The 25,583-nt window shown below is 46.0% G+C and overlaps 1 protein-coding gene across 2 annotated transcripts in view; it reads left to right on the forward strand.

The window, feature by feature from the left end:
- The window catches only part of Gpr137b (G protein-coupled receptor 137B), a 30,227-nt gene that overhangs the window by 3,473 nt on the left and 1,171 nt on the right, over positions 1-25,583 (forward strand). Inside the window, exons 2-7 of one of the 2 annotated variants that reach the window (XM_051194738.1) lie at positions 13,282-13,331; positions 17,921-18,143; positions 20,549-20,698; positions 22,132-22,260; positions 24,072-24,196; positions 24,416-24,575. In XM_051194738.1, coding sequence (XP_051050695.1) covers positions 13,282-13,331; positions 17,921-18,143; positions 20,549-20,698; positions 22,132-22,260; positions 24,072-24,196; positions 24,416-24,539 — 801 coding nt within the window. In that variant the 3' untranslated portion in view covers positions 24,540-24,575. Of the gene's footprint in view, positions 1-13,281; positions 13,332-17,920; positions 18,144-20,548; positions 20,699-22,131; positions 22,261-24,071; positions 24,197-24,415; positions 24,576-25,583 lie in introns of those variants that run through there. The other variant, XM_051194739.1, reaches the window with a different exon arrangement.

A 25,583-nucleotide genomic window follows, 5' to 3' on the forward strand; every position in this document is an offset into this window, starting at 1 on the left:
CAACCGCGAAGAAGGGGCTCTCATGCCAGGAGGCTCATGAGACTATCCATCTCAGCCTCACCTGATGTAGCCAGAAAGATGGAGAGGCAGCCAGTGGCTGGCTTTGGTCTGCTAATCAGAAGAAAGCTATATGCAGTGTGAATTCCTGAACATTTAAGCTCGGTTTGGTAGACCTGCTTTTCCTCTGTCCCCTCAATACTGTTTTTGTTTTGTTTTTTATTTGTTTTTGAGACAGGGTCTTACCAGGGTGCGCAGCAGTAGCCACCCTTAGGAGCTCCTAATGCTGGTGCCTTACTTCTCAGTTCCTGCCTTTCAGGGTCACACAAATAGACTTCTGGACAGAGCCCTGTCATAAGTTGGTGTGATTGTGTGGATGAGTTCAGTGACCCACACAGGGGTGCAGCTGACAGTGTTCAGTGTCCTCAGGTTCACCTCCCAGAACCCCGTTCCTGTCCTGTGTCTGTAGATGTTCCTCCTGCTAGCTGCCCAGCTCTGAGCCCAGCATGGGTGTGAGCTGGGCAGGGCAGGGAGCGGGAGATGACTGAGCAGGCAAGCGCTGTCCCAGGCAGCGCTCTGCAGCACCTCCCTGCCAGGACCTGGGGTTTGGCAAAGATCCGATCTTCTTGTGTCCACTTCCTTCAGCCCTTCCTGGTCACCTTGAATTTCCTTGTGAGGAGGAAGCCACTTCCACATTGGAAGTTCAAGTGTCCAGGTCTCCTAAGACAGCACTAGCAGCTCAATAGTACCTACAGGGGCTGCAGAATTTCAGGATTCTAGTTCATTCCTCAGCTGAGGTTGAAGTTTTTATCTGGGAGGGATGAGTAAAGCCTTGTAGTTTCTTCACCAAGATGCCTGTTCCTCAGGCTTCATGTGGAAGATGGCGAGAAAGGGAGGGGCGTGGGTGCTGGTCAGGCCTGTCAGTCACATGTGGTCTCTTGTTACATGTCCTTTCCCCCTTCCTTCTGTTTTTATATAATCCTTTATAAAGGTTAAAACAAACAAACAAAAACAAACAAATAAAAAAAAAACCCTCAGCACACAGATTTTAAAAATAGCCATCAGGATGGACTTGGCCTGTGGACTGTAGCTGGCTAGCCCTGGGGTTAAGACAAACCTAGCTCTTACCCCACCTTTAGTCTGTGGGGTTTGCTGAAGCAAGTCCTACAGGCAAGTCAAAAGAAAGCCTTGGCTTTGATCATCATAGTATCACTCATTCAGTGCCCGAGTGTTTACTACCTCTTAGTATGGCTCCAGGAGGGACCTCACTTCCAACATACAGATGGATCCTTGGGGACAGATCATGTCCAAACTGTAGCTTCCATTAAGCAGTCACCCCTTCCTCTTCATGGCGGCCTCAGGCAGCCACCACCATCCTTTCTATCTAGACATTACATACCAAAGGAATCACATAGCCTGTGTCCGTCTGTGGTTAGCTTCTCTCAGTATTTGTTGCTCATTTCACAGTGTTGGGGATTGAACCTAGAGCTTCCCGTATGCCATGTAAACACTCCTTTTAAGCTATATTCTCAGTCCCTTTTACTTTTATTTTGTGGCAGGGTCTTACTGAGTTTCCTAGGCTGTCTTAAACTCACTCTGTTGCCCAGGGAGGCTAACTTGGCTCCCATCTTCCCAAGCAGCTAGGGATGACAGATCTGTACCACTAGGCAGAGCTGCCTTTCCACTTACCATCCTTTAGGCCTTTCCTTGTTTCTCACTACTGGTTGCCCCTTCCCTCCTGGTTGCTGTCAAATCCTACCCAGTAGCTGGGCCTACTGGCACAGGCCTGTCAACCCTACTACACAAGAGACTGGGGCGGGAGGGTCAAAATTGTAAGGCCTACTTGGGCTGCAGAATGAGTTCAGGGCTAGCCTGGGCAGCTTAAGTCATTGTCTTCAAATAAAAATGTCAAGAGGAGGTTGGGGATATAGCTCAGTGGAAGAGCACTTGCTTAGTATGCTCAAGGCCCCCCCAAGTTCCATCCCCAGTGTGAGAGGAAAAATAGGGGGAGCCTCAGCCTAGTTGCTTCCCCTTCAGAAGTTCCCATAGCTAGTCATTCTTTGTAGAACATGAAGAACACCATCCAACAGCACATGACCCACAGGGTCATGGGTTCCTGGGAAAGTCTATAAACCTCCACATTTGCCTTATTTCTAAAGCAGAAAATTACTCTGTGGGGGGAAACCTGGGTGTTTTTTTGTGCTAACTTGTTTTGTAGCTTTTGCATAATTTGATTTCCAGGAAGGAATCCTGTGGTAAGATGTGGTGTGTTGATGGTGCATGCTGGCCAAATCTCCCCTCCTCTGTGGAACCCTTGGGCTTGACTGACTAGTTCCTTCTGTGGGAGAAGTGCATCTTCCCTGGTGCCTGGTTATCTCCTCTGGATCACTGCGGTTGAGCAGCCCTAGCTACCGAACTGAAGCTGGGATTGTGGCTCACAGTGAGAATATGATCACAGTGCCCTGTCAGCCACAGCCCTGTCATCCCGGGGCTGAGAAGAGGTCCTGTGAGAGGGGCTGTCTGTCCTCAGCTATTAGTCTGAATGCTTACCCAGTCAGCTTGGGATGGGCAGTGACAGGACAGGGCGGTGTAGAGCTCAGACCGAAGCTGTCCTTGAGGCTGCTAGGTCACCTCTGCCTCTTCATTGCACAGGTAGAAGGAGGGCCAATGAGGCATGAGTCCTTAGAAGGAGGCTGCAGTGATACTTGTGGGCACACAAGGACAGGGTACAGACACCCTGGGACAGTACCAGATGGACATCTGTGCCACCACAGCTCTGTGACGGATGCTGAGACTGTTGCTGGGACTGAGCAGACTCTCTGGTTCAGGCTCTCAGCAGACAAGAACAGGGAGAAACAGGGGTATCAGCGAGCAGCATTTGGTGTGTCCTTGGGTTCAACTTGAACAACTTCCCACAGAAAGATGGCCTTGAACTCACTGTGTAGCTCGTGCTGGCCTCAAACTTACAATCTTCCCACCTTAGACTCCCTAACACTGCAATTACAGACACATACCAACACATCTAGCTTCTAACTGCCCTTACCTGCACTTAATAGTGATAGGGGATGATTCTGTCCTGTGTGATCATGTGTACAGTATAGCTTCTACAGGCCAGTCAGCTCCGCTGCCATGGACACGGATAGGTGGGGCTGCAGTCCCTCTCTGGTCCCAAAGCTTATCTCCCATCTGGGAGGAAAGACTAGCAACAAATGCAGAAGCACACTCTCACCTCACTGTCTTTCACTGGTATCCTCAGCTGCAGATCCCCCAGAGCGACTTTGAATTCTCCAGGGAATCCTGTCGAAAGGGTGACACTCTGCATCATCTGACTTCAGGGACCCTGGCAGTCTGCCACACACCTTGATGCAATGGGATGATGGCTGTGCTGGGAGGAAAGGGAGGGAGGAGGAAGACCAGGCGGGGCTTGGGGTTTATGTAATTTCCCCAATAAATCGGGAAGTGGGCAGTGCCGCAGGGCTATGAGTAGATGCTCATGTGCCTCTGAGTTCCTCACCTGTTTGAATCTGAGAGTTCCTTTTATGGTTAAGAAAGCATCCAGGCTAGTCTTTTGGCATTTAGAATCGTGGTTTGAAGACATATCTGCTGATGCACAATCCTAGTAGTACACAGTACCTATCAAGAGGCAAGTGTCTGGCTAACCCCTTTACGTATTTCACTTACCCAGGCCTCAGAAACGCACCAGGCAAGTGTGATATCCATCTTATTATATGCATACTTGAGGAGTGGCTGTCAGGTACCTTTCCCAGATACACAGCTGATAACTGGTGAAGCCATCAAGGCTCAGCCTAGATTCAGCTCAAGACCCCCATTCTTCCCCTAGATGTTCCTCTGCTTGAGATGTATATGTGCAGGTAGCCTGCGAAGACATGGTAAATGTACAAGGTGAAAATGCAGTGACTAGAGAGCTGTTATTCTGAGGGTTGTCACAGGGACGCCAGCTTTAGAAGACTGTAGAGGTCTGGGTACATTCACAAGAAATACAGACTTGTGTGTGACAGTCCCATAGTTTGTTTCTGAATACATACACAGTAAAAGTATAAGCCTGCCTGGATGAAAAACATCAGCCTCAGGGAAGGAATCACCCTGGCCAGGAACAGAACCAAGCAATTGTGGCAGTTTTATTTATTAAAAACAAAGCAGAGCTAGAGAGATGGCTCCGTCAGCCAAGTGCGTTCTGCACAAACACGAGGACTTGATTTTTGATATTCAGCATCCACATTAAAAAAAAAAAGCCAGGCATGCATACATACATACATAATACATACATACATACATACATACATACATACATACATAGTAACACATGCCTAAAATCCAAGCATTGCAGAGACAGGAGGATCCCTGATGTCCCTGGATAACCAGCCTAGCTTAATTGGAAATTGCCAAATTTAGTGAGAGACACTGTTTAAAAAATAAGTTGGACACTGAATTAGGAAGGCTTGTGGTATTGACCTCTGGGGTGTTCTCTCTCTCTCTCTCTCTCTCTCTCTCTCTCTCTCTCTCTCTCTCTCTCTCTCAGAACAGACATATACAGTTACTACTGAAAATGAGTGGTGGGCATATGAATTACTTACTCTCTGCATGTATAGGGAATATTTTGAAATAAAATGTTTAAGAGGCTGGGGATATAGCTCATTGGTAGTGCTCTTGTGTAGCATATGTGAGAGCTAAGCAAAAAAAGTTGTATGAGAGCTAGATGTGGTGCAGGCCTGTCATCCCAGCTGCCCTGGAGAGGCTGGGCAGGAGGGTATGGAGTTCATAGCTTGTCTGGTCTTGAGAGTAAGTTCAAGACCAGCCTAACTAAGCACCTTACTGAGACTCTACCTCAAAATAAAAATGGAAAAGAGTAGAAGAGATGTAATAATTCACTGGTAAATATGTAAGCCTCTCTATTTTTAACATGCCCAGACCAGTTTGTATACATACATCTATAAATCTGTGTGTGCACATCTAACCTCTCAGTTACCTCCAGGGGCTTCTCAGGACCTTCAGCCCACATGGCCTGCAGAGGGCGAAGGGATTGTGCCGTGTACCCTAAGCCTGTCTTTTATGTGGGACATTTCATGAGGTTGGGTACAGAACTAGGGACTCTTATGTTTTGGAAGGATTTTGAAAGGTTTCTGTAGAAGAATTCTTTTTGGTGGTTGTGGGTGATTTGTAATCAGGATATAATATACAGCCACAGGCTAGGGAATTGATCCTCCTGCTTCAATTTTTCAAATGCTGGGATTATAGGTGTGTACCCATGTCCTGAAAACAATGGAGGAATTCTAAATCAAATAAGTTAGGAAGCGTTGTGGATTCCTTAGTTGGTGCAGTTATGTCTCTGGGGACAGCAGGTTTGCAAAGGAGACTGTCATACATAGAATGGTAGGTAGTGTAGGATATTTCTACCAGGACCTACTACTGTGACATTAGTGAAAGCGAATGTCAATGCCAACTTGAAGTAGTGGTTAAAAATACAGGTTATCAGGAGTTCAAAGGGTGTGAGCCAGTCTGTGACATCAACAGCCTGTGATTTATTAGGGAAGAGAGGCAGAGGTCAGCCACTTCTCAAAAGAACTGCGTCACTCGCAGGGCCCTGTCATGTAGAAGAGAGTGGGGAAGGGCCCCCGCGTTCCTGAGGGGTTTTGAGGTTACCTACAGTTGTAGGGCAGGGAAGAAGCCAGTTCAGGAAACCATGCAGGACCGTCCCATTCCCATCATCTGTTAGCTGCAGCCTCTTAAGGCTGAAACTCAGATGTTCAGCCATCGCCATAGAGAAGAAGTCACTGGGTGCCATCTAAGACCTGTGTGAAACCCTGCTTGGTTCTGTCAGGACAAACCAGATACTGATAAGACTTATTACTGTCTCTTCTGCTCCTTCCCTTTCCTCTTGTTTGAACCCAAGTCCTTTTGGAAGTGAGGCGAGCATACTGCCACTGAGCTGTGTACCCAGCCCCTTTTTTCCTGTTCATTTTCAGTCAGGTCCTCACCCCTTTGACCAGGCTGGCCCTGGACCCTAACTCTATAGCCCAGGTAGACCTTGAACTTGGATCATCTCTCAGCCTCCTAAGTGGCCTGCATCAGTGCCCAGCTCCTGGTAGAACTTCAAGAAGCTAAGGAACTGGGTATGGTGGTGTGGGCCTGAGAGACAGAGGCAGGAGGATTGAACCTTTCAGGACATCCCCTCCCCACAATGATATCAAAAGGCTGATGAAGTGAAGCTAAAGCTAAAAGAATTTTCAGGCCTATATGACCCAAGGTGACAGGCCTAAGGAGCCTGGTGTCCTCCCCCTCCTTCAGGTCACTCCTGCTGCCTCTCTCGCCCCACTGTGGGGGAATCCCCTGATAGCCCTGGTCTCAGAGTTGGGAGAAGGAGGAAATGCACAGTTCCTGATCCAGCTTCTTGGGAGTGTCTGGGAGCCTGTCTTAGTCAGTGTACTCCTGCTATAAAGAGACACACAACTAAGGCAACTCTTACTTTAAAAAGCATTTAATTGGGGACTGCCTTACAGTTTCAGGAATTAGTCCATTATTATCATGGCAGGAAGCATGACAGCAGCAGGCATGGCAAGCATGGTGCTGGGGAAAGTAGCTAAGAATTCTACATCCACATCCTCAGGTGGTAGGGAGGGAGGGGGAAAGAGAGAGAAAGAGAGACAGACAGACAGACGGAGAGACACAGTGAGGGAGAGACACAGTGAGGGAGAGACACAGTGAGGGAGAGACACAGTGAGGGAGAGACACAGTGAGGGAGAGACACAGTGAGGGAGAGACACAGTGAGGGAGAGACACAGTGAGGGAGAGACACAGTGAGGGAGAGACACAGAGAGGGAGAGACACAGAGAGACACACAAAGAGAGACACACAGAGGGAGAGACATGGAGACAGAGAGGGAGAGACACAGGGAGAGACACAGGGAAACAGAGGGAGACACAGAGAGAGACAGGCAGAGACAGGCGGAGAGACACAGAGAGACAAAGAGAGAGAGACAGAGGGAGACACAGGGAGAGACACAGAGGGAGACAGAGAGGGAGAGGCAGAGAGAGAGAGAACAAAGCCCACCCTTGTTGTTTCTCCAACAAGGCCACACCTCCTAATCCTTCTAATCTCTCTAAAACAGTTCCGGTCCCTGGTGACTAAGCATTCAAATATAGGAAACTATGGAACCACTCTTTTTTTTCCCAAATCATTTTTATTACTTTTTTTTTTTACTATTTAAAACAATTTTAATTGAAATATATTTTGATCATTCTTCTACTCCCCCCTTCTTCTAGAGCCTTTCTTCATCTCTACCCAACCAACTTTTAAGTTCTTTCTCAAAAAACAAAAACTCAATAAAACAACAAAACCAAGAAAACAAAATAAAACACCACCTAAAAGGAAACAAAACAAAACACCAAACTGCAAAAACTGTGGAGTCTATTATATGTTGGTCAACTACTCCTGAACATGAGGCCTGTCCTGGAGTGGTTGATATGCCCAGTGTCAGTCCATTGAGAGAACTGATTTTTCCCTCTCACAGCAGGTATGAGTGACAGCTTAGTTGTTAACTTTTACCCTAGTGGCTAGGTATTGATTTATTCATTCATTCAAAATATAACAAGTAAAATATAATAAAACAAAAACTGTGAAAAATAAAAACTATCACATCAAAGCTGACCAAAACAGACAATAGAAGAAAATGAGCCCAAGAGAAGGCATAAGGGTTAGGGCCCCACTTGTTTACACACTCAGGAACAAAACAAACAAACAAACAAATAAAAACCCCACTGGATTAGAAGCCATATAATATAACCAGAGGACTTGTTGCAGACCTGTGCAGGCCCTGGGCTTGCTAACCAGACTGTGAGTTCATATGATATTTGATTGTATTGACTTAGAGGGCCTTGTTTTCTTAGTGTTCTTCATGTCCTCTCTCTGGCTCTTATACTCCGTCTCCTCTTCCATAGGATTTCCTGAGCTCTGGGGCGAGGGATTTGATGGAGATGCTTCTTTTAGGGCTGAATTCCGAGATATCTCACTCTTTTTTAAAATGTCTGGCTGTGAGTTTCTATATTTGTTCCCAGCTTTAGGAGGAAGTTTCTCTGATGGCTGAACAAGGCACTAATCTATGAGTACAACAGAATGTCATTAAGAGTCATTTATCACTACATATGTTTTTTTCTTTTTTAGATCAGTATTGTTTGGTTTTACCCTATGTCCCTAGGCTATCTAGTCTCAGCTTCCTGGTCACCCAAGCAGTGCCGGGGTATGGGTTCCATCTCATGGAGTTGGCCTTAAGGGTCAAATGAATAAATGGTTGCTTACTCACACAAGCTTTGTGCCACCATTACCCTACATATCTTGCAGGTAGTACACTGTTCAAGATCAAGATAAAGGGTTTGTGGCTGGCTTGGTGTTTACATTCGTCTTTTGGTAGTATGAGGAGGACTCGCCTATAACAAAGACCCTGGAAAGCTCTATGTGACTCCAGCTGGACATCTCTGTGTTCAGTTAATTGTTTGAGTGTTGTCTTCAGCCATGGGGCCTTGCTGTTAGTTTGTGGAGAACAACCAATAACAAACTATAGTCTTGGTAACAGCCTGAGTTGTTTGGGGATTCCCATGGGGTCTCTTTGGCCAACAACTCAATTAGATGTAACCCAATCCTGGTACTGGATGTTTTTTAGTGACAAGAGAAGGCCAGCTGGACTCTGTTCCTCATGGAGGCCATTCTTATTCAAACCACCCCAGGTGGTGGCCTGACTACTCCACCCCTTTCCTGGGTGCCTGCCTCTGTCCTGCTGAGGTCTCCCAGTCTTAAAATCTTAACAAGGGTCTCACACCCTCAAATAACCTCTGCCTGACACGTCATCTGCATCCAGTTTTGAAGAGTGATTATGTCCAGATTTGACTCATGGCTCCCACTTCCCTCTGCCTGCAGTTCTGGGTGCGCACTTCCCCTCAAGCCCCTCCCCAGCTACCAGGCCCCGTGGCCACAGTCTGCTCATGTCTCACCTCCCCGCACACATGACAACCCTCCTTGCCCCCATAGTTCAGCAGACTGACCTCTACTGCTGAACAGGCCATTCCTTGACTCTTCTCTGTTCCTCTTTGCTGTATAATAATAATAACAACAACAACAACAACAACAACAACTAAAGGATAATTCATACCCCACATGGTCCCCGTTTCAAAGGGCACTGTATTTAGAGTTATACAACTGTCACCACAATCACTTGTCTTCCCAAAAGGAAGCCTTGTGTCCATTAATGGTCACTTTCTCCCCCTCTTCCAGCCTAGACAGCCACCCTTCTACAGCATGGCTGTGATTTGCCCATCAGCGCATGTCTTTTCAGGGCAGGCCCTTTGCAGCAGTTCTCAGTAAAAACCGACCATGGCTTTAACCTGGGCATATATACTCCCCATCCAGTGTCTCCCGGCACCACGGGTCCAGCCTTGCTGCTGAGGCAGGACTTCAGGAGGCTCCCCAGGCTCACAACTCTCACTTTATACCCTCATACTTCACACCTCCTTAGATTTCCTAGCACCTCCAACTCCTCTCATCTCCTGTGTCTTTACACTTCCCATCTCACCACCCCACATCCAAGTCTTCACACCTCTCCATGCTTTGTTGTACCTTCTGTCTCCCTACATCCTGTCAAATCCCACAAACCCACAAATCCAAGCACCTGTCCTCTATGTCCTCATATTTTTAGCTCTTCACACTTTCCTATGTGCCCTCACACTCCCTACTTCTCAACCTCACACCTCCCCATACTTCCAAGTTCTCTCTCACCCCCTTCCTTTCTTCATCCCTCCTCACATTTTATAACTTGCCTTACCCCCTTACACTTTCTACACCCACATCTTGACACTGTCCCACACTTTCTTACAACCCCTTACACTTCCCATCATCTCTTCAGACCTTCCTATACCCCACCTCTCCACACGTTCCCTATCTTCCTGTACCCTACTCTTCACACTTCCTCTCATCTCCTTAGACCTCCGGTACCTCACATCTCTCTACATCTTCCCTCATCTCAGAGCGTCTTGTACTTCACATCTCCTCATGTTCTCAGACCCTCCTATACTTTACATCTCTCCATACCCACCTTTGAGAACCCTTGATCTTGCACCCTCCCACATGTAACATCTCTCTACACACTCCCTCATCCCCTAGAGGTCCCTGATAACTCCTTTCATTTGATACCTCCCTTTATCTCACACCTCCCACACCCCTTTCGTGCACCTCACACTTCCCTATTTCTCCTCAGACCTTTGTACACCTCACACTTCCCTACTTCTCAGACCTTTGCATCCGCTATCTCCTCACTTCCCTCAGACCTTCCTGCACCTCACATCTCTCATGCCTGGTTAATCTCACATCTTCCTTCATCTCACACTTTCCTATACTTCTTCTCTTCCCTCTTCTCATTTCTTCACTGGTGCTTGTTTAGAGACACACCTGTCTGTCCCCAGGTCAAGAGCCAGCTTTTCCCTTCCACAGTTGAGAGGCCAACCCATTGCCAGATGTCCACCCTGTGTGAGTTCTTTGACTGGCCCATTAGATTGTTTCCTTAATCTCTTGTTGAATTTGCCCCTTAACCTGTTAGATAGTGGGTGTCTTTTTCCTTTTCCTCTTGTAGATCTTTGTATCCATCAATGAGTCTGTGCTGTCAACAGTTCTGTAAACTGCAACAGAGTGATTCATGTTTGTTTGCCAACCCCATAGGAGTTTCCTCTGCTTCCAGCTGAGTTCCCACCAGGCAGTAGGACTCAGTGCAGGCTCATGGAGATGGGTAGTGGGATAGATAAGAGGTCCCAAGGACCAAGAGGTCATGTGAGGTTGAGTTTTCATCTATCTTTAATGAAGCCCCTGCAGATGGAGTGGGTACACAGGAGAGCCTGGACTTACCATTACAATTTTACAACTTAGTTCAGATGTGTATGTCTTTGAGTTCACAAGGACAAAATTATGTTCAAAATATATTTATATATGTATTGATATATAAAATATCAAATATCCATTCTCACGTCACTTATGTTATTTGTTTCAACTGTCAGGAACTTCTGTAAACTTTAGGGCACTGAAGTTTAAGGATGAAGGAGAGCTCTGAGCACAGCTTGAGGAGCCTGGCTGAATTCAGACAAGATATGATTGCCATACATGGAGGGTAGATGGAATCTTTTGTTTTGATCTTGATTTGTTGGCTTGGGAGGACCATGGTGGTGTCCTATTATCTAGGATGACTTCTTCCCACCAGGCAGGGATGAGACCTTAATAGTGAGGTGAGTTAGGGTTGGTAGGTTAGTGTCATCTTTGGTGTGTCAGGTTAGGGCTAGGGTTGGTAGCTTATTGTCATCCTTGGTAGTGGCAGGTGAGGGGAAGGCTCTCCTACTTAATGCATTACTTCCATTCATGTCCAGGGGCTAAAACTTGGATATCATTTTAAACTTGCTCTTCCTAATTATTGTTGGCATCATTGTTGGTATTGCGACTCTTCTCAGGCTGCCGTGAATATCCCGTCTGTAGTGCAGGGCAGTGGTCCCTTGTGTCTGTTTCCTGAGCAGTCATTAGGAAGACTGAGCGATTAAAGAAGCTTGGAAAACTTCTGTGCAGCAAGTTTCTCTTGGAGACTGACGTTATAGCAGTCTTTTAAAGGCTCTGAGAATTCCTGTAGGGGAGCAAGTGTTTCCTGGTGTCACAGGATAGATCAGTGGGTAAAGATGTTGCTGTCAAGAGTATTGGCCTGAGTTTGATCCCTGGAACCCACATGGCAGACTCAAAGTTGTTCTTTGACCTCCAGATGCATGTGTGGCACATCTGTGACCCTATACATGCAAACGCAAGTAATTTAAGATAAAGATTTTTCTAATGGTTCTAACTGTATTTGCTCATATGACCATATTTCCAATTTCTAGTAGTTATTACCAGTGCTGTTGGAACGAACAGCAATAAGGCTCTGTCTCACAGCCAGTCCTCACAGGTGTGGTTGCTGTGCTGAAGCGAGTGGATCTGTCCAAGGCTTGTGTGCTAGAAATGGGAACTCTGCCCTTTATGTGGGACTGGGGAAAGATTTTCATGGACTGTGGGTAAGGTCACTGGGTCTCAGCTGACTCCATTCAGTGTGTCCTTCATGGAAAGTGAGCAGGCAAAGCCGTGGGGACAGGAACTTCCAGAAGGAAAAAAAAATTATTTATAAGGTGTATAGTTGGTAGGGCTCAATGGGGGCTGTTTTGTATCTCTTGAATGAAGGCATCATTCTGCAGGTTCCAGAGAAAACAGACACAGCATTGGCCAAGGCCAGGAGTGAGCTGTGATCCCACAGGAGCCCTGGGTTCATCCACTCTGTCTTTCTCATGTCTTCGTGTGCTAGGCCACACCTGCAGCATGGCTGAGAGCAGAGACAATTTGCTGGCCCAGTCTGAGGCTGAGTCCACAGCCTGTAAGTCTGTGCTCCCACTATCTGCAGTTATAGACTTTTTTTGTAGTTCTGTATATCTGGACCCCTTTCCTTCAGTGGGACTGTGAGCCATCGAAGGCAGGGGCTGGTCTTTGCCTTCTTTTTGCTGACAGCATCATGCATGGAGCTAAGCTCATTGGATAGGACCACTCAGTTGTGCCCTGACTGGCAATGAACCCCTGGAGACACCATGGGTAGGGCTGGGTAGTCTCACAGTAAAGCCATCCGAGCATTAGGAACTTGTAGATAGTGAGTTAAAACAAAGTTACATACTTTGCATAAGTCCCCAACAGTAGCACATCATCAAACAGAATGATGTATTTTCATGATAAAATCATATGTTTTTTTGTATGTAATGGCTAGCCTTGAACTTTGAATCTTCTGAGTGGGGATGGTGGACATATATCACCATACCTGCTTAAAAAAAAAAAAAAAAAACCAAAAAAAAAAAAAAAACCAAAAAACTGCTTAAAAATAATGTAGCTTCTGTCTTTTCTTTATTGGCTACTTTAACAAAGTCTCTTTTTTTTTCTTAGTACTGGAAACTGAGCCTAGGATTGTGCACATGTGAGGCACATACTGACTGAGATGTGTCCTCAGTCCGTATTTTAGGTTTTGAGATAAGGTTTCTAAGCTGACCTTAAGCTCACTTTGTAGCCTAGGCAGTCCTTGAACCTGGTATGCTCTTTACCTCAGCCTCCCGAGGATCGCTTCTCAGGGTCAGGAAAAGTGCCTGGTACCTGGCTGTAAAAGGAAAGGGACTTTACATGATGGTGACATGTTGTTGCTAAACACTTTGTGCCCCAACCTTCCATGTTTTTCTGTCATTGCAGGTGATTTTCAAAGCCAAGTCAAAATATTCTCCAGAATTACTCAAGTATCGGTAAGTACCCCAGAACGTTGCTTCTCAGACAGAAGGTGAAGTGTACACACAAACTGTTTTATCTGCTGGAGTGTGCACATTTATCCCTCTAAACACCAAATAGCCCTGCAGTGGTCCTGTTTGCCTAATGGAAGGCTGTACTTATTCAGGAGAGCCTGCACACTGATAGGATTTATTGGAGCCCTATGGAATAGTGTATACACACACACACACACACACACACACACACACACACACACACACCCACTCACCCCAGGCTTGCCTTGCACTCTATCCTTCCTCAGCCTCCTGCTGGCTAACTTTTCAGATATGAACTATCATGCTTGCTTCAAACACTATTTAAAATAATGTAGCTTTTGTCCAAGTGCTAGCCCAACATGGACGAAGCCTTGAGTTTAACCCCTAGTACACAGTTGTGGTGTACAACTGTGATCTCCAAATTCTGAAGAAGGAAGCAGAAAGATCCAAAGTCATTTCAGCTAGATACCAAGTTTGAGGCTATTCTGGCTTATTCTAGGAGCCCAGGAGAGGGACATGGTCTAGAGGGACTCCTTGAGTGACACGCCCAGTTTATGGGAAATGGTGGCAGTGCAGGTTCCTCTTGCATGGTCTGTGGCCTTCCCTGCATTGTCAGAGAATAGGTCAGATTTGGGTCAGGTGTGATGGTACACACTTGTAATTGAAGTGCTTGGGATACTGAGGCAGGATCCTGTGTTTGAGGCCTCCCTGTGCTGTGTAGTGGATTTTGAGCTAATGTGGGCTAATGAGACCCCATTTCATCAAAGGCAAGCAATAATGATCAAGTTTGGCTATGAAGACATAGTATTAAAGGGCCTCAGGGAGGGCTGGGGCACATTGCATTCTTTTTGGGCTTGCCCCAAAGAACTCCACCACCATGGGCACAAAACACTGACACATTGTGTCACCACAAAAATGTACACAGATTTCACTTAAATACAGTAAGCCTTCCACATCTGTGGATTTAACCATCAATGGCTCAGAAATACTCAGAGATAGGCTGATGTGAAGGCTCAGTGGGGAAGGCTTGCTATTGTCAAGCCTGATGGCCTGAATTCTATCTCCAGAACCCACATATAGAGGGTGTAAAGAGAACTGGCTAGCATAAGTTGTTCCCATATCCACATGTGTACTGTAACATATGTACCCACACACATACATGCTATACACCACAAACACACACACTAAAAATACTCCTCACCCTCTGCAAAAGAAAAAAAGAAAAAAAAATTGCTTTCATACTGAACATATATAGATATTTTCTTGTTAGTTATTTACACAGCATTTACATTATATGGGGCATTCTGCATGACACAGACTTGATTTAGATTATACAGGAGAATGTGTGAAAGTTATGTGCAAATAAGCCATTTTATGTAAGATTTGTCCAGGCATCCTTGGATTTTGGTATCCTTGGTGTCCTAAAACCAATCTCCTACAGATACTGAGAGATGACTGTGTGTATATGTAATGAGAACTTTACAGACAATATTTATTCAACACTCAATTTAAATTGCTTTTGAGTGTGTGTATGTGAGAGAGAGGGAGAGGATGGAGGGAAAGGGAGAGAGTAGAGAGGGAGGAGAGGGGGGTAGGAGAGGAGAGGGGGAGAAAGGGGGAGGGGAAAGAGGGGAGGGAGAGAGGGAGGGGGAGAGAACATTTGTGTTTATGAAGATGCCCAAGGAGGCTAGAGGTGTTAGATCCTCTGAAGCTGGAGTTATAAGCTGCTTCCTGTGGGTGCCGGGGATTGAACTCAGGTCCTCTGGATGAGCAATACATTCTCATAACCACAGAACCATCTCACTTTTTATTCCGAGTTTGTATCCAAGAAACAAGTTCAGAAAATTGTGCATGGATTGAGAGTCCATGCCCAACACTGTCTGTCTTAATAGTTTGTTCTGACTTCTGTCACTACAGTTGTGTTTTTCTGTGTGTTTCTGTCACACCATTGAACTAGAACTTTGATCCACTAAGATGCTGGGATGTTAGAGACAGGAGATGGGGTGTTTTTAATCTCAAAATCACAAATACCCTCAACAACAAAACACTTGAATGTGAATATGAAACATAAGTGATTTTTTTTGTTATTGTTTACATTTGGGGTTTGTTCCTGAGACCTCATTGTAATGTTACAGTCCCAGTTTTTTAAAACAACTTAATTTTTATAATTATTTAATTGTGCTTGGATTAAACAAGGGCTTTCCATAGTCACAAGCCTTTTAGATAAGGGATGCTTAGTTTGTAGTGAGTAGAAAGCTAGAACAAACCAGCTCATCTGTGCTTTGCACTGTAATCTCCCATGGAAGTACCTAACCAGGCTGACCCTGCTTAATGTTTGTGGTTTCTGAATTAGTGATGCTCAACCCATGTTGACAAATGGAAAGAAATGAAAACTGTTGACGCTGATGCCTCTTGCAGCCCCCTCCACCTCCCAGTGATGTATGCCATTGAGGTTCTGTGTCTTCCACACAGAGCATCGGAAGGATTGCATTCTGACCTCTTCTATTTTGGTGTTGTAGAGGTGGGGATCTGAGATGGTGTTTCAGCCCCCCCAGTGCCAGTGGTGAGCCCCAATCACATACTTCTGGTATGTTGGGATTTTATTTCTCTGCCCCTCCTTTCAGAGTGTACACATGCACTCTGAGCTCCTTGTCGTTAGAACTGGCTGGCCTATGTGACTTCCCATTCTTATCAGATGGGCTGGAGGCACATGTGGCTCTGGGTACAGGGCTGTGCTGGGAGGCATCCACAGTCCTGTCTATCTAGAAAGGTGTCCTTTGTGCATACCAAATTGTCTTCAACAAGAGGATGTTGTATTTTGGGAGCCAGGTTCAGGTAGCTCGTGCAGGGTTTTGGGCCCAAGTCCTTCCTCTTGAGGCTAGGTTTTATGTGTTCCAGGCTGGCCTCCAACCTATTATAATGTCACTGATGATGACTATGAACTTCTGATCCTCTACTGATTCCACATCTCAAGTGCTGGGTTGACAGGCATGCACCACCACTTCCAGCTAACACAGCCCTGGGAATCATACATGCTAAGGCCTCATACATGCCAGGCAAGCATGCCAGCAGCTGAACTACATCCCCTGCTCCATTTGTCCATTTCAAACATACACAGCAGTGCCAGGAACCCCTGACTGTTTGGGGTGAGCCTAGCCAGGCTTCCGGCTCTGGACCCTGTATAGGGGGAGGCAGGCATGAGTTGATTCATCTTTTTGGTTGTAAGCTGTGAGAAACCTATGGAATTTAAGTGTAAGGGACCCAGGAAAGCAGAGAAAGGAGTGTGCATGTCTGTAGGTATGGGAGTGTCAGAGTCCGCAAGTCTTTGTATCTGAACTACAGGCTATACTGCAAGCCAAAGAGAAAAAGGCCTCGTGGGATATCATGGCTTCTGATATTGAGATTATAAAAATAGGCAATGTGCACCAATTTATTTTGTGTGTGTGTGCGTGTGTGAGCACATATGCTAGGAGGGGGTATGTATATGTATGCACTTGTGCATGCAGAGGCCAGAGGATGACATTGACATTGTATCGCCAGCTCTATCCCTGTCCTTATTCCTTTGAGGTAGTGTCTCACTGAATCTGGCAGCCAGCAATTCTCATCTGTCACCCAAACACTGGGGTTACAGGTGTGTATAGCCATGCCCATTTTGTATATGTTCTGGGGATGTGAACTAATGATTACCCGCTGAGCCAAGCCTTCATACCAGTCCATTTTTGAGTCACACGATTTCACTCCTCTTTGCATGTCCACCACATGGGTCTGCCAGAAGAGACCAGAACGTGGGGAGCTGTGACAGGGACCTGAGGCTGAGGAGTCTGCATTACCTGTGTGCAGGTCTGGCACGTGAGCAGCTCTGAAAAGCTGAAAGATGAAACTGCTAGTGAAATGAACAGTTTAGGGCTCTGTAAGACAGCAAGGGTGTGCAGTGTCCTGGGTTCAATCCCTAGTCCCAGGGAAGGAAAACAAAAGAGGGCAACTTTTTACCCATTTAGTATTTATTAGTTGCTGTGGTAAATTTGTATTGTGGTTTTCTTGAAGCATTCGAGCTCAAATCCAGGTGTCTGTGCTAGGGAGTGCTCTGCCACTTAGCTATGTTCCAAGTCCTAGCTGTGCAGTTTGTTTTGTTGCCTTCATTTTATGTATGAGTGTTTTACCTGTATGTATGTATGTATGTATGTATGTATGTATGTATGTATGTATACCTCTTGTGTGCCTGGTTCCTGTAGAAGCCAGAAGGTGCCTCTTGGGGCTGGAGTTACAGACAGTTGTGAGCCATCATGTGAGTATGGGAATAAGCCCAGGTCCTTTGGGAGAGCAGCCAGTGCTCTTAATTACTGAACCATGTCTCCAGCTCCTGTGGGAGGTTTTTACTCATAAAGAGCACTCTCTGTGGCTGGTGAACTTGGCGGGGGACGTGTGTGTGTGTGGGGGGGGGTACAACCCATATGCAAATGATTGTTAAACATATACAGCTGACCTGTGGCATTTGTGAGGGAGAGAGTCTGTGGCTCAAAATGTGTAGCTATTAGGAAGTAACAGACCCTGGTGTGTTTAATCTTCCCCAGGTTACCCCTCTACCTGGCCTCACTTTTCATTAGCCTTGTTTTCCTGCTGGTGAATCTGACCTGCGCTGTGCTGGTGAAGACAGGAACCTGGGAAAGGAAGGTGATCGTCTCTGTGAGAGTGGCCATTAATGACACTCTCTTCGTGCTGTGTGCCATCTCTCTCTCCATCTGCCTCTACAAAATCTCCAAGATGTCCCTGGCCAATATCTACCTGGAGTCAAAGGTGAGGTGGGAATGTGGTCGAGTTCCTTATTCTGAACATTGCTTCCTGGTTTGCCCCTAGGAAACAGATCTTGCTCACTGTGAGGTTCACTGAACTTCTTGTGAACTTTTATATCTGGGTGGCTTAGCAAATGTTAAGTGTGTAAAGTCTCTGGGAAAGTTAACACTTAAGCAGATGTAGTTCTAAACCAGACTTATTTTTGTGGTGCTGGAGATCAAACCCAGAGCCTCTACCACTGAATTGTAGTTTCACACATTTGAAAAATTCTTATATGGAGACGAGGTCTTCATAAGTTGTTCAGGCTAGCCTCAAACTTGTGATCCTCACACCTTAGGCTTCTGAGTAGTTAGGATTAGAGGAATGTGCCATTAGGCCTGGCTGAACCCACATCTTATCTAGTAGGATAGCTGGACCAACAACACTGATAGCAAGCATATGTCTAGTGTTGACTGTGTCCTTGGCCCCTGGATAAACACCCTTTTTGGGGGATGAGGTAATGGGATCAAACTCAGGGCCTCATGCATATTAGGCAAAAACTATACCTCTCAGCTCTATCCCAGCCTTTAAAATAACAGCAGCAACTATTTTAAGAAAGGGTCTCACTAAGTTGCCTAGGCTAGCTTTGAACTCACTGTTACCTCCTGCTTCAGCCACCACTGCTACAACTGGGCTTATGGGCTTATGGGCTTACACCTCCAGGCCTGATGTGACAAGCATTTTTAGTGGTTGAGCTAATGTCAGCCTCCCATTTCAATGGGAGTAGTGTTAAATCCTTTCATGGATAAGAAAACAGACATGCAGAGGTCAGGAAGCTTGTCCCAGGTCAGTGAATGAGGGCCAGGGTTCACAGCTTTCCAATACCTGTTGTGCCTCTGTGGCGACTCATATTTAACCTCTCCTTGGTGGTAGGAATGTTCCCAGCCCTTGCTCCTGGATAGCCAAGGAGACTGGCCCCTCACCTGCATCCTTACCCTCATCACTCCTCTGGCCTCGCCCTATCAATTGTCAAGAAACTGATTTCTCTGGTGTCTGTGCTTCTGAATGCAGAGCCTGTTGCCCTGTGACAGACCTGCTATTGCCTTCCTCTGGGACTCTTCTGGCCTCAGTATGCATTTGGCCTGAAAACTGAAGGCAGCTGGGCTTCCACCGTGTTGTCTTTAGAAGTGGTCAGTAGATGAACATCTCTGTTGCTAGCCCAAAAAGGGCACCCCATAATTCAGCTGAACTCATGAAAATCCTACACATTAGCTTGCCCAAATCTTTCATTTGTAAATTTTGATGACTTTTACACTTAATTTTTGCCAAACAGTTCATTATCTTACCTTTAATACATGAGCTGTGCACTGTGCATAAGTTTGGAAAGTAAAAGACGTTTTTTTAGAAGGAAGGATTAAATGGTAGGTTGTCAGATATTAGCTGATCCCAGTGACAAAATGAATGATCCTTTGATTTAGTTCTGACAGGTTGGTGGGCAAGGCATTGCTTCGGTGGGGACCAGGTTAGTAGGATGCAGTGAGTGCTGCCTGCTGGAAGGCTAAACTGTTTCTGCTCTTGTACAGTGAGTGCTGGGTGTACAGAAGGAAACAGGCGTTATCTTCCCTGACCCATGGGAGTTGATGGCCCACTGATGTGCATACATAGATGTGCATATGTAGGATGAAAGTCAGCTCTGCTTTCCTGTGTCTTAGTAACTAGATGGGGGTCCTTTAACTGATGCAGAAACTGATAAAGTGTCATTAAGATTTATACCAAGTTACAGATACTCAAGTGAACCCATCTGGAGGCCAAGCATGATTCCTGTGCTCCCAGCCTAAAAGGTTCTAGACTTTGAACAAAACTGTATGCATCCTAACTGGGGCTTGTGGGCTGTGCAAAGCACAGCTGGGATCATGGTATTTAACAGCAGGACTTAAGAGATCTGATGAGTGTCATGACATTCTGGCTTTTAAGATCAAGGCCTTGAGGCCTGGGGCGATGCCTCAGCCAGTGAAGTGCACCAACCATAAGGACCTGGTTCTGATTCCCCCAGAAACCACATTAAGAGCAGAGTGCAACATCACGTGCTCATAATCCCAGTGCCCAGTAGAGGAGGCAGGAGGATGAACAAGCTCCAGGTACAGTGAGACCCTTTCTCAAAAACAGGGTGGTGTGTGATCAAGGAAGACACTAAGAGACACACACATACCTAAAGACCTTGGGAAAAAGGCCAAGTCCCAAATTTTAAATGAAGGTGACAGGAATCTGAGAGGAACAGGTGTAGATGTAGAAAGGCCAGGGGTGGAATGCTCTGGTAGAACTGGCTACCTGCCATGGCTCTCAATTATCAAGGCTTACTGGGTGACACCAGGGGAAGGAAGGGGCTGGTGCACTTGCAGTGGCCCATTCCTATTGGCTTTGTCTTCCAGGGCTCATCGGTATGTCAGGTAACTGCCATCGGTGTCACTGTCATCTTGCTCTACACCTCTCGGGCCTGCTACAACTTGTTCATCTTGTCATTTTCTCAGATCAAGAATGTCCACTCCTTTGATTATGACTGGTACAATGTATCAGATCAGGTCAGTGGGGCATGACAAGGTGCTGCCTGCACAGGGACTAAGTCAGAGGGGTGTGGTGAGGTGCTGCATTGGTGGGGAACAGGTTGGTGGGCAAGGCATTGCTTCAGTGGGGACCAGGTTAGAAGGATGCAGTGAGTGCTGCCTGCTGGAAGGCCAAACTCTGTTTCTGCTCTTGTACAGTGAGTGCTGGGTGTACAGAAGGAAACAGGCGTTATCTTCCCTGACCCATGGGAGTTGATAGCCCACTGATGTGCATACATAGATAGATAAACTTGTGTGGTGGAGAAATGAATCCCTCTAATAGGACTCTTTTGGATTGTTTTGCAACACTCCTTAGTGTTATCTGGAAAAACAGCAAATGCCCAAAAGTATGTAAGTCTAGGTATAAAATCTCTCCAGTACACACAGTTGGAGCTGACTTAAGACAGTGAGATAAAAATAAAATGACCTCACTGAACTAAATCCACAATGGCTACATGCATATTATCCCTGGAAAAGATGAACTATAACTGTAATCCAACAACCCTGGCCAAGCCTGTCCCACAGGTGCATCAGGGAAAAAGCTGGGCAAGGATGCTCAGGTCCATGTGCTGTTTGAGGAAAAGCAGACATGAGCTTCCTAGATGTAAGCAATGGTCGGGTAATAGAGATGTTCATCATACACATAAGGGTTTTCACGGGCAGACCAGCAACATTGGTACATACATATTCAAACCATCACTACCACCCACTTGATCTTCTATTCTTTCCAAACTGAAGCTTCATCAAGCAACAGATTTGGTTTTAACAAGTTACTTCCAATTTTCTTTCAATCAAGAGCCTAAGACCTCCGTGTCTGGGGTATGGCAGTTTTGCAATGCTTGTTTTTGGTGGTTTCAAGCATCTGTGCCTTCTTGGGGAAGGGAAATAGCAATGAGCTGAGCTGTGGTGGTTAAAGAGGAGTAGGAGACACAAGCACTTTCACCCTGAGGAGGAGCAAGGCAGCTTTCTACATGATGTGCCAGAGAAGGCTGGAGGACCATGTTGTGGTTCGGTGTTCTCTTCCTACCACATCTGGTTCCTCTCTACTCTGGGACCTTCCCTCCATGGGCACTGCCTTGTTCAGGGAACTTTTCCTGGACAAGATGCCTGTGGTCGGCTCTCAGGGAGAACAGGGTGTGGCTATTGTGAGGATGACTCTGGACAGACAAGCTGCTCTCCTTTAGGAAGAGTCTGGGCTGGGTATGGGCTCTGGGTTTATCAACTGCAAAAGTAAATGAGTAGCCAGTCATAAATAACCATCCTAAATGGTTTCCATGGTCCTCCAGATGAGGCCTGACCCATTTCTGTGACCAGTTCCAAAGCACAGGCTTTAGAGGGGGCTTTTTACTGCACCCAGGAGTGGTCTCTGGTTGCCTGAGGTTTCAGAACTTCATTTCCTCCACCCTGAACAGGCAGATCTGAAGAGCCAGCTGGGTGATGCTGGCTATGTGGTGTTCGGCGTGGTGCTTTTTGTATGGGAGCTCCTACCCACCACCTTGGTGGTTTACTTCTTCCGAGTCAGAAACCCCACAAAGGACCTTGTAAGTACCCACTGTCTGTTTGCTGGCACCCTAATCTTCCCGAAACAGGCAAGTAGGCTTTTCCTCCCAGCTTTTCAGGGAAGCTCCTTGCATTCCATTGTGAGGTAGGGTCATCCATAACTCTTTCTTAACCTTCTCAAAGAAAATGTGTTCGGGGATTTAGCTTGATTTTACAAAGCAAATGGAAGTTAAGGTACATCTCGTGATGGGACTAGTGATTCCCAGCGCCACACAGTATTCATGCCTTCCCAACACTCATGCTGCTCTTTTGGCAGAAGGTGGAGTGCTGGAGATGTGACAGCTGGTAGAGTGCTTGCCTAACATGCATGAAGGCCTGTTTGATCCTCAGTGCCATACAAACCAGGCATGCAATCCTAGCACTGAGGAGACAGAAGCAAGAGGATCAGAGGTTCAGTCATCCTTGGGTACATGCTACTTAATCTGAAGAATGGTTTTTAAAAAAAGGGGAAATGGAGACTCACTTTATCCCCAGAGTGACAATAGCTCATCAGGCAATGAGAGAGCAGCACTGTGGCATAGTAGTGACCATGCTAAAGCTACCCACTTGTGTTTGGTCACATCTGCTGACCAGCCCTATAGAGGAGAAAACCAAGTCAAGTTCAGAATCCCCTGGAAGCCTTGCTGTACCATACAAGCTAGGTACAGCTTTGCCTTCCTGAGGTACACACGGGGGTGGGGGGATGGGAGTGGGAGGTGGGAGGCAGGGCGCAGTGTGAGCATGAGGGGGGCATAGAATGATGCTCGTAGACACAGCACAGCTCCTGGTCTTATCCCTACTCTTCTCTGGGTGGTTACTGCTGAGCCAGACAATAAACAGACCAGGGTAAGGTGAAGCACAGCCTAGCTATGCATTTTTTGAGAATTCAGTTTGAAGTAAATGGATAAAAAGATCAAGGAAGGATCCTGAAGAAACTCCCCCAAGAGCCCATGTGATTAGACAGACATGTCTCCATATGGACTGTCTGTTCTAGTTTTGGGAACTTTTTATTGTTTTGAGACAATCCTGCTGTAGAACACAGACCTTGAGATTAAGCCTCTCGCCTCAGCTTCCCAAGTGCTGGGATTATGAGCATGAATGACCATGCATGGCCATTTGTACATATCTATGAGGAATAAAAATCACTTGGTAAATGAGTGATGATTCACTCTGTAATTCATCATTGGAATTAAGCACTGTGGATTTCATTGTGATGTTTATATGGGCATATATTTTCTTCATCTTCTCTCCTGTTACCCTCTCCTACTGATCTCCTTTGTCTCATCAACTAGTTAGTCCTTTAAGAAAGCAGCCCCTCTCTCCTCCATGATGTATTTTGGGTAGTTCAGTTGGTAGAGTGCTTTCCTAGAATAAAGGGGACTTTCAATTCAACCCCTAGCACCTGAGAGGTAGAGGGAACAAAATTGAAGATCATCTTTGGCTATTAAGGTTGAGGTTAGCCTGGAATACATGAGATCTTGTCTTTAAAAGAAGGGGAGGGGGCTGGAGAGAGGGCTTAGTGGTTAAGAACTTGCTGTTCTTCCAGAGGACAAGGGTTCAATTTCTAGGACCCACATGGCAGTTTACAACTGTCTATAACTCCAATTCTAAAGGATATGACACCCTCATACAGACATAGATGAAGGTAAAACACCAATCAATGCTCATAAAGTAAAAACAAGTAGGTTATTAAAAAAAAAGAGAGAGAAACATGCACAGGTACATTAAATACTCTAGTTAATGACAGTACTCCTTCCTCATGCTAGCAGGTAGTTGTCTGCATGGGTCCTAAATGATTAACATCTTCTTCTAGAGCAACCCTGGGATGGTCCCCAGCCATGGATTCAGTCCCAGATCTTACTTCTTTGACAACCCCCGAAGATACGACAGTGATGATGATCTTGCCTGGAACATTGCTCCTCAGGGACTTCAGGGAAGGTAAGAACCTGCTCCTCTCAGAGAGTGGGCCACTGGGACAGATCGAACTGGAAGACTACCCCTGCACAGAGCTGTCCTGCAAGGTCACTATGGAAAGTAACCAGGTGTGAGAGAAGACAGACTTTGAAAGATTCCCTCCCCCAGCATTTTTCCTACTTAGTAGTCCATGGAATGCTTAATAGCTGTGCCAGTTTTAAAGATATCAACCTTTACTTATAGGACTTCTCCGAGCCTACCCAGAGAGAGCGCCAGGGCATTTGCTGCTCCAATCCCTCAGTGGAATGTGATCTGGGACATCCAGGCAGACATCTCGGATCCTCTTCTAAAGCCAGAGGATACATGAATAATCACTAGTGTGAATATATTATAAGAACCAAAATTTGAAATCTGTCATTCTTAAACAGTTATTTACTAAGATACTCACCAATATCACCTCATTCAGTGTTTGCTACACCCTATCGTGGGAGTCACTTTGCTGAGTAAGCAGCATGGCTGGCCCTGGTGCACTCAGTGTCAGAGAATGTGGGAACTGCCTCCTTTCTTGGAAATTCACTAGCAGACTGGGGTAGGCACTTACACATGGCAGCATTCATAATGGTGTGTGTGCTCAAGGCAGTAAAGAAGCTGTGCCTGGCTGCCTTCAACTGGTTCCAGAGTTTGGGTAACAGCTAGGAAAAGGAGGATGGGAAGTGCCTCCTGCAGGGCCAGGAGCAGCACTCATGGCTTTGGTTTCTCCTCTCCCTGTGCACGGGATCTGCCAGTGCTTAGAAAGCTGTGCTTGTTTTTCACTGTATAACTACCAGTGAAAGTCCTTGGAAATGGTGAAAGTACTCTGAAAAGACCTTAGCTTGGGATACAGAGCTGAGGCAGAACACATTACTGAATCAGTGGAACAGACAGTATAACCCCCCTCCACCATTATATAAAAAGCAAAAACAAGGTAGCAGTTAGGGAAAAACACAAGAGCAGCCATGTGTAAAGTACAGCCTCTGGAAGCAAGCCAACATATAAAGATTTCTCAAGGTCAAAAGGGTAACTTCCCAGAGTTTGAGCTGCACTTCTTCCTAAAACTGCTCTCTTATCTAGCTACCCTGCTGGAGCATCCCTAACCATCACTTGCCAGAAGTTACCAAGAACAGAGAGGGGAGTAGTCATCCTGTACACAGAGCGAGAAAAGACCCTTTTCCATAGAGGAAAATGAAAACACTGTTTTGAGTCCTAATGATATCTTAGATATTGCTCTTGAGGACTTTTGTAGGGTATTTATTCAACCCTAACAACAGCCCAACAAGGAAGTTACTAATGTCATCCTGTCCCACAGATGAGGAACTTGAGACATACAAGTTATCTGTCCAAAACACATGGGTAGTGAACTATAACGCCACCT

This window comes from Phodopus roborovskii, unplaced genomic scaffold (genome assembly GCF_943737965.1).
Source record: "Phodopus roborovskii unplaced genomic scaffold, PHOROB, whole genome shotgun sequence".
In the NCBI taxonomy this organism is placed as follows: Eukaryota; Metazoa; Chordata; class Mammalia; order Rodentia; family Cricetidae; genus Phodopus; species Phodopus roborovskii.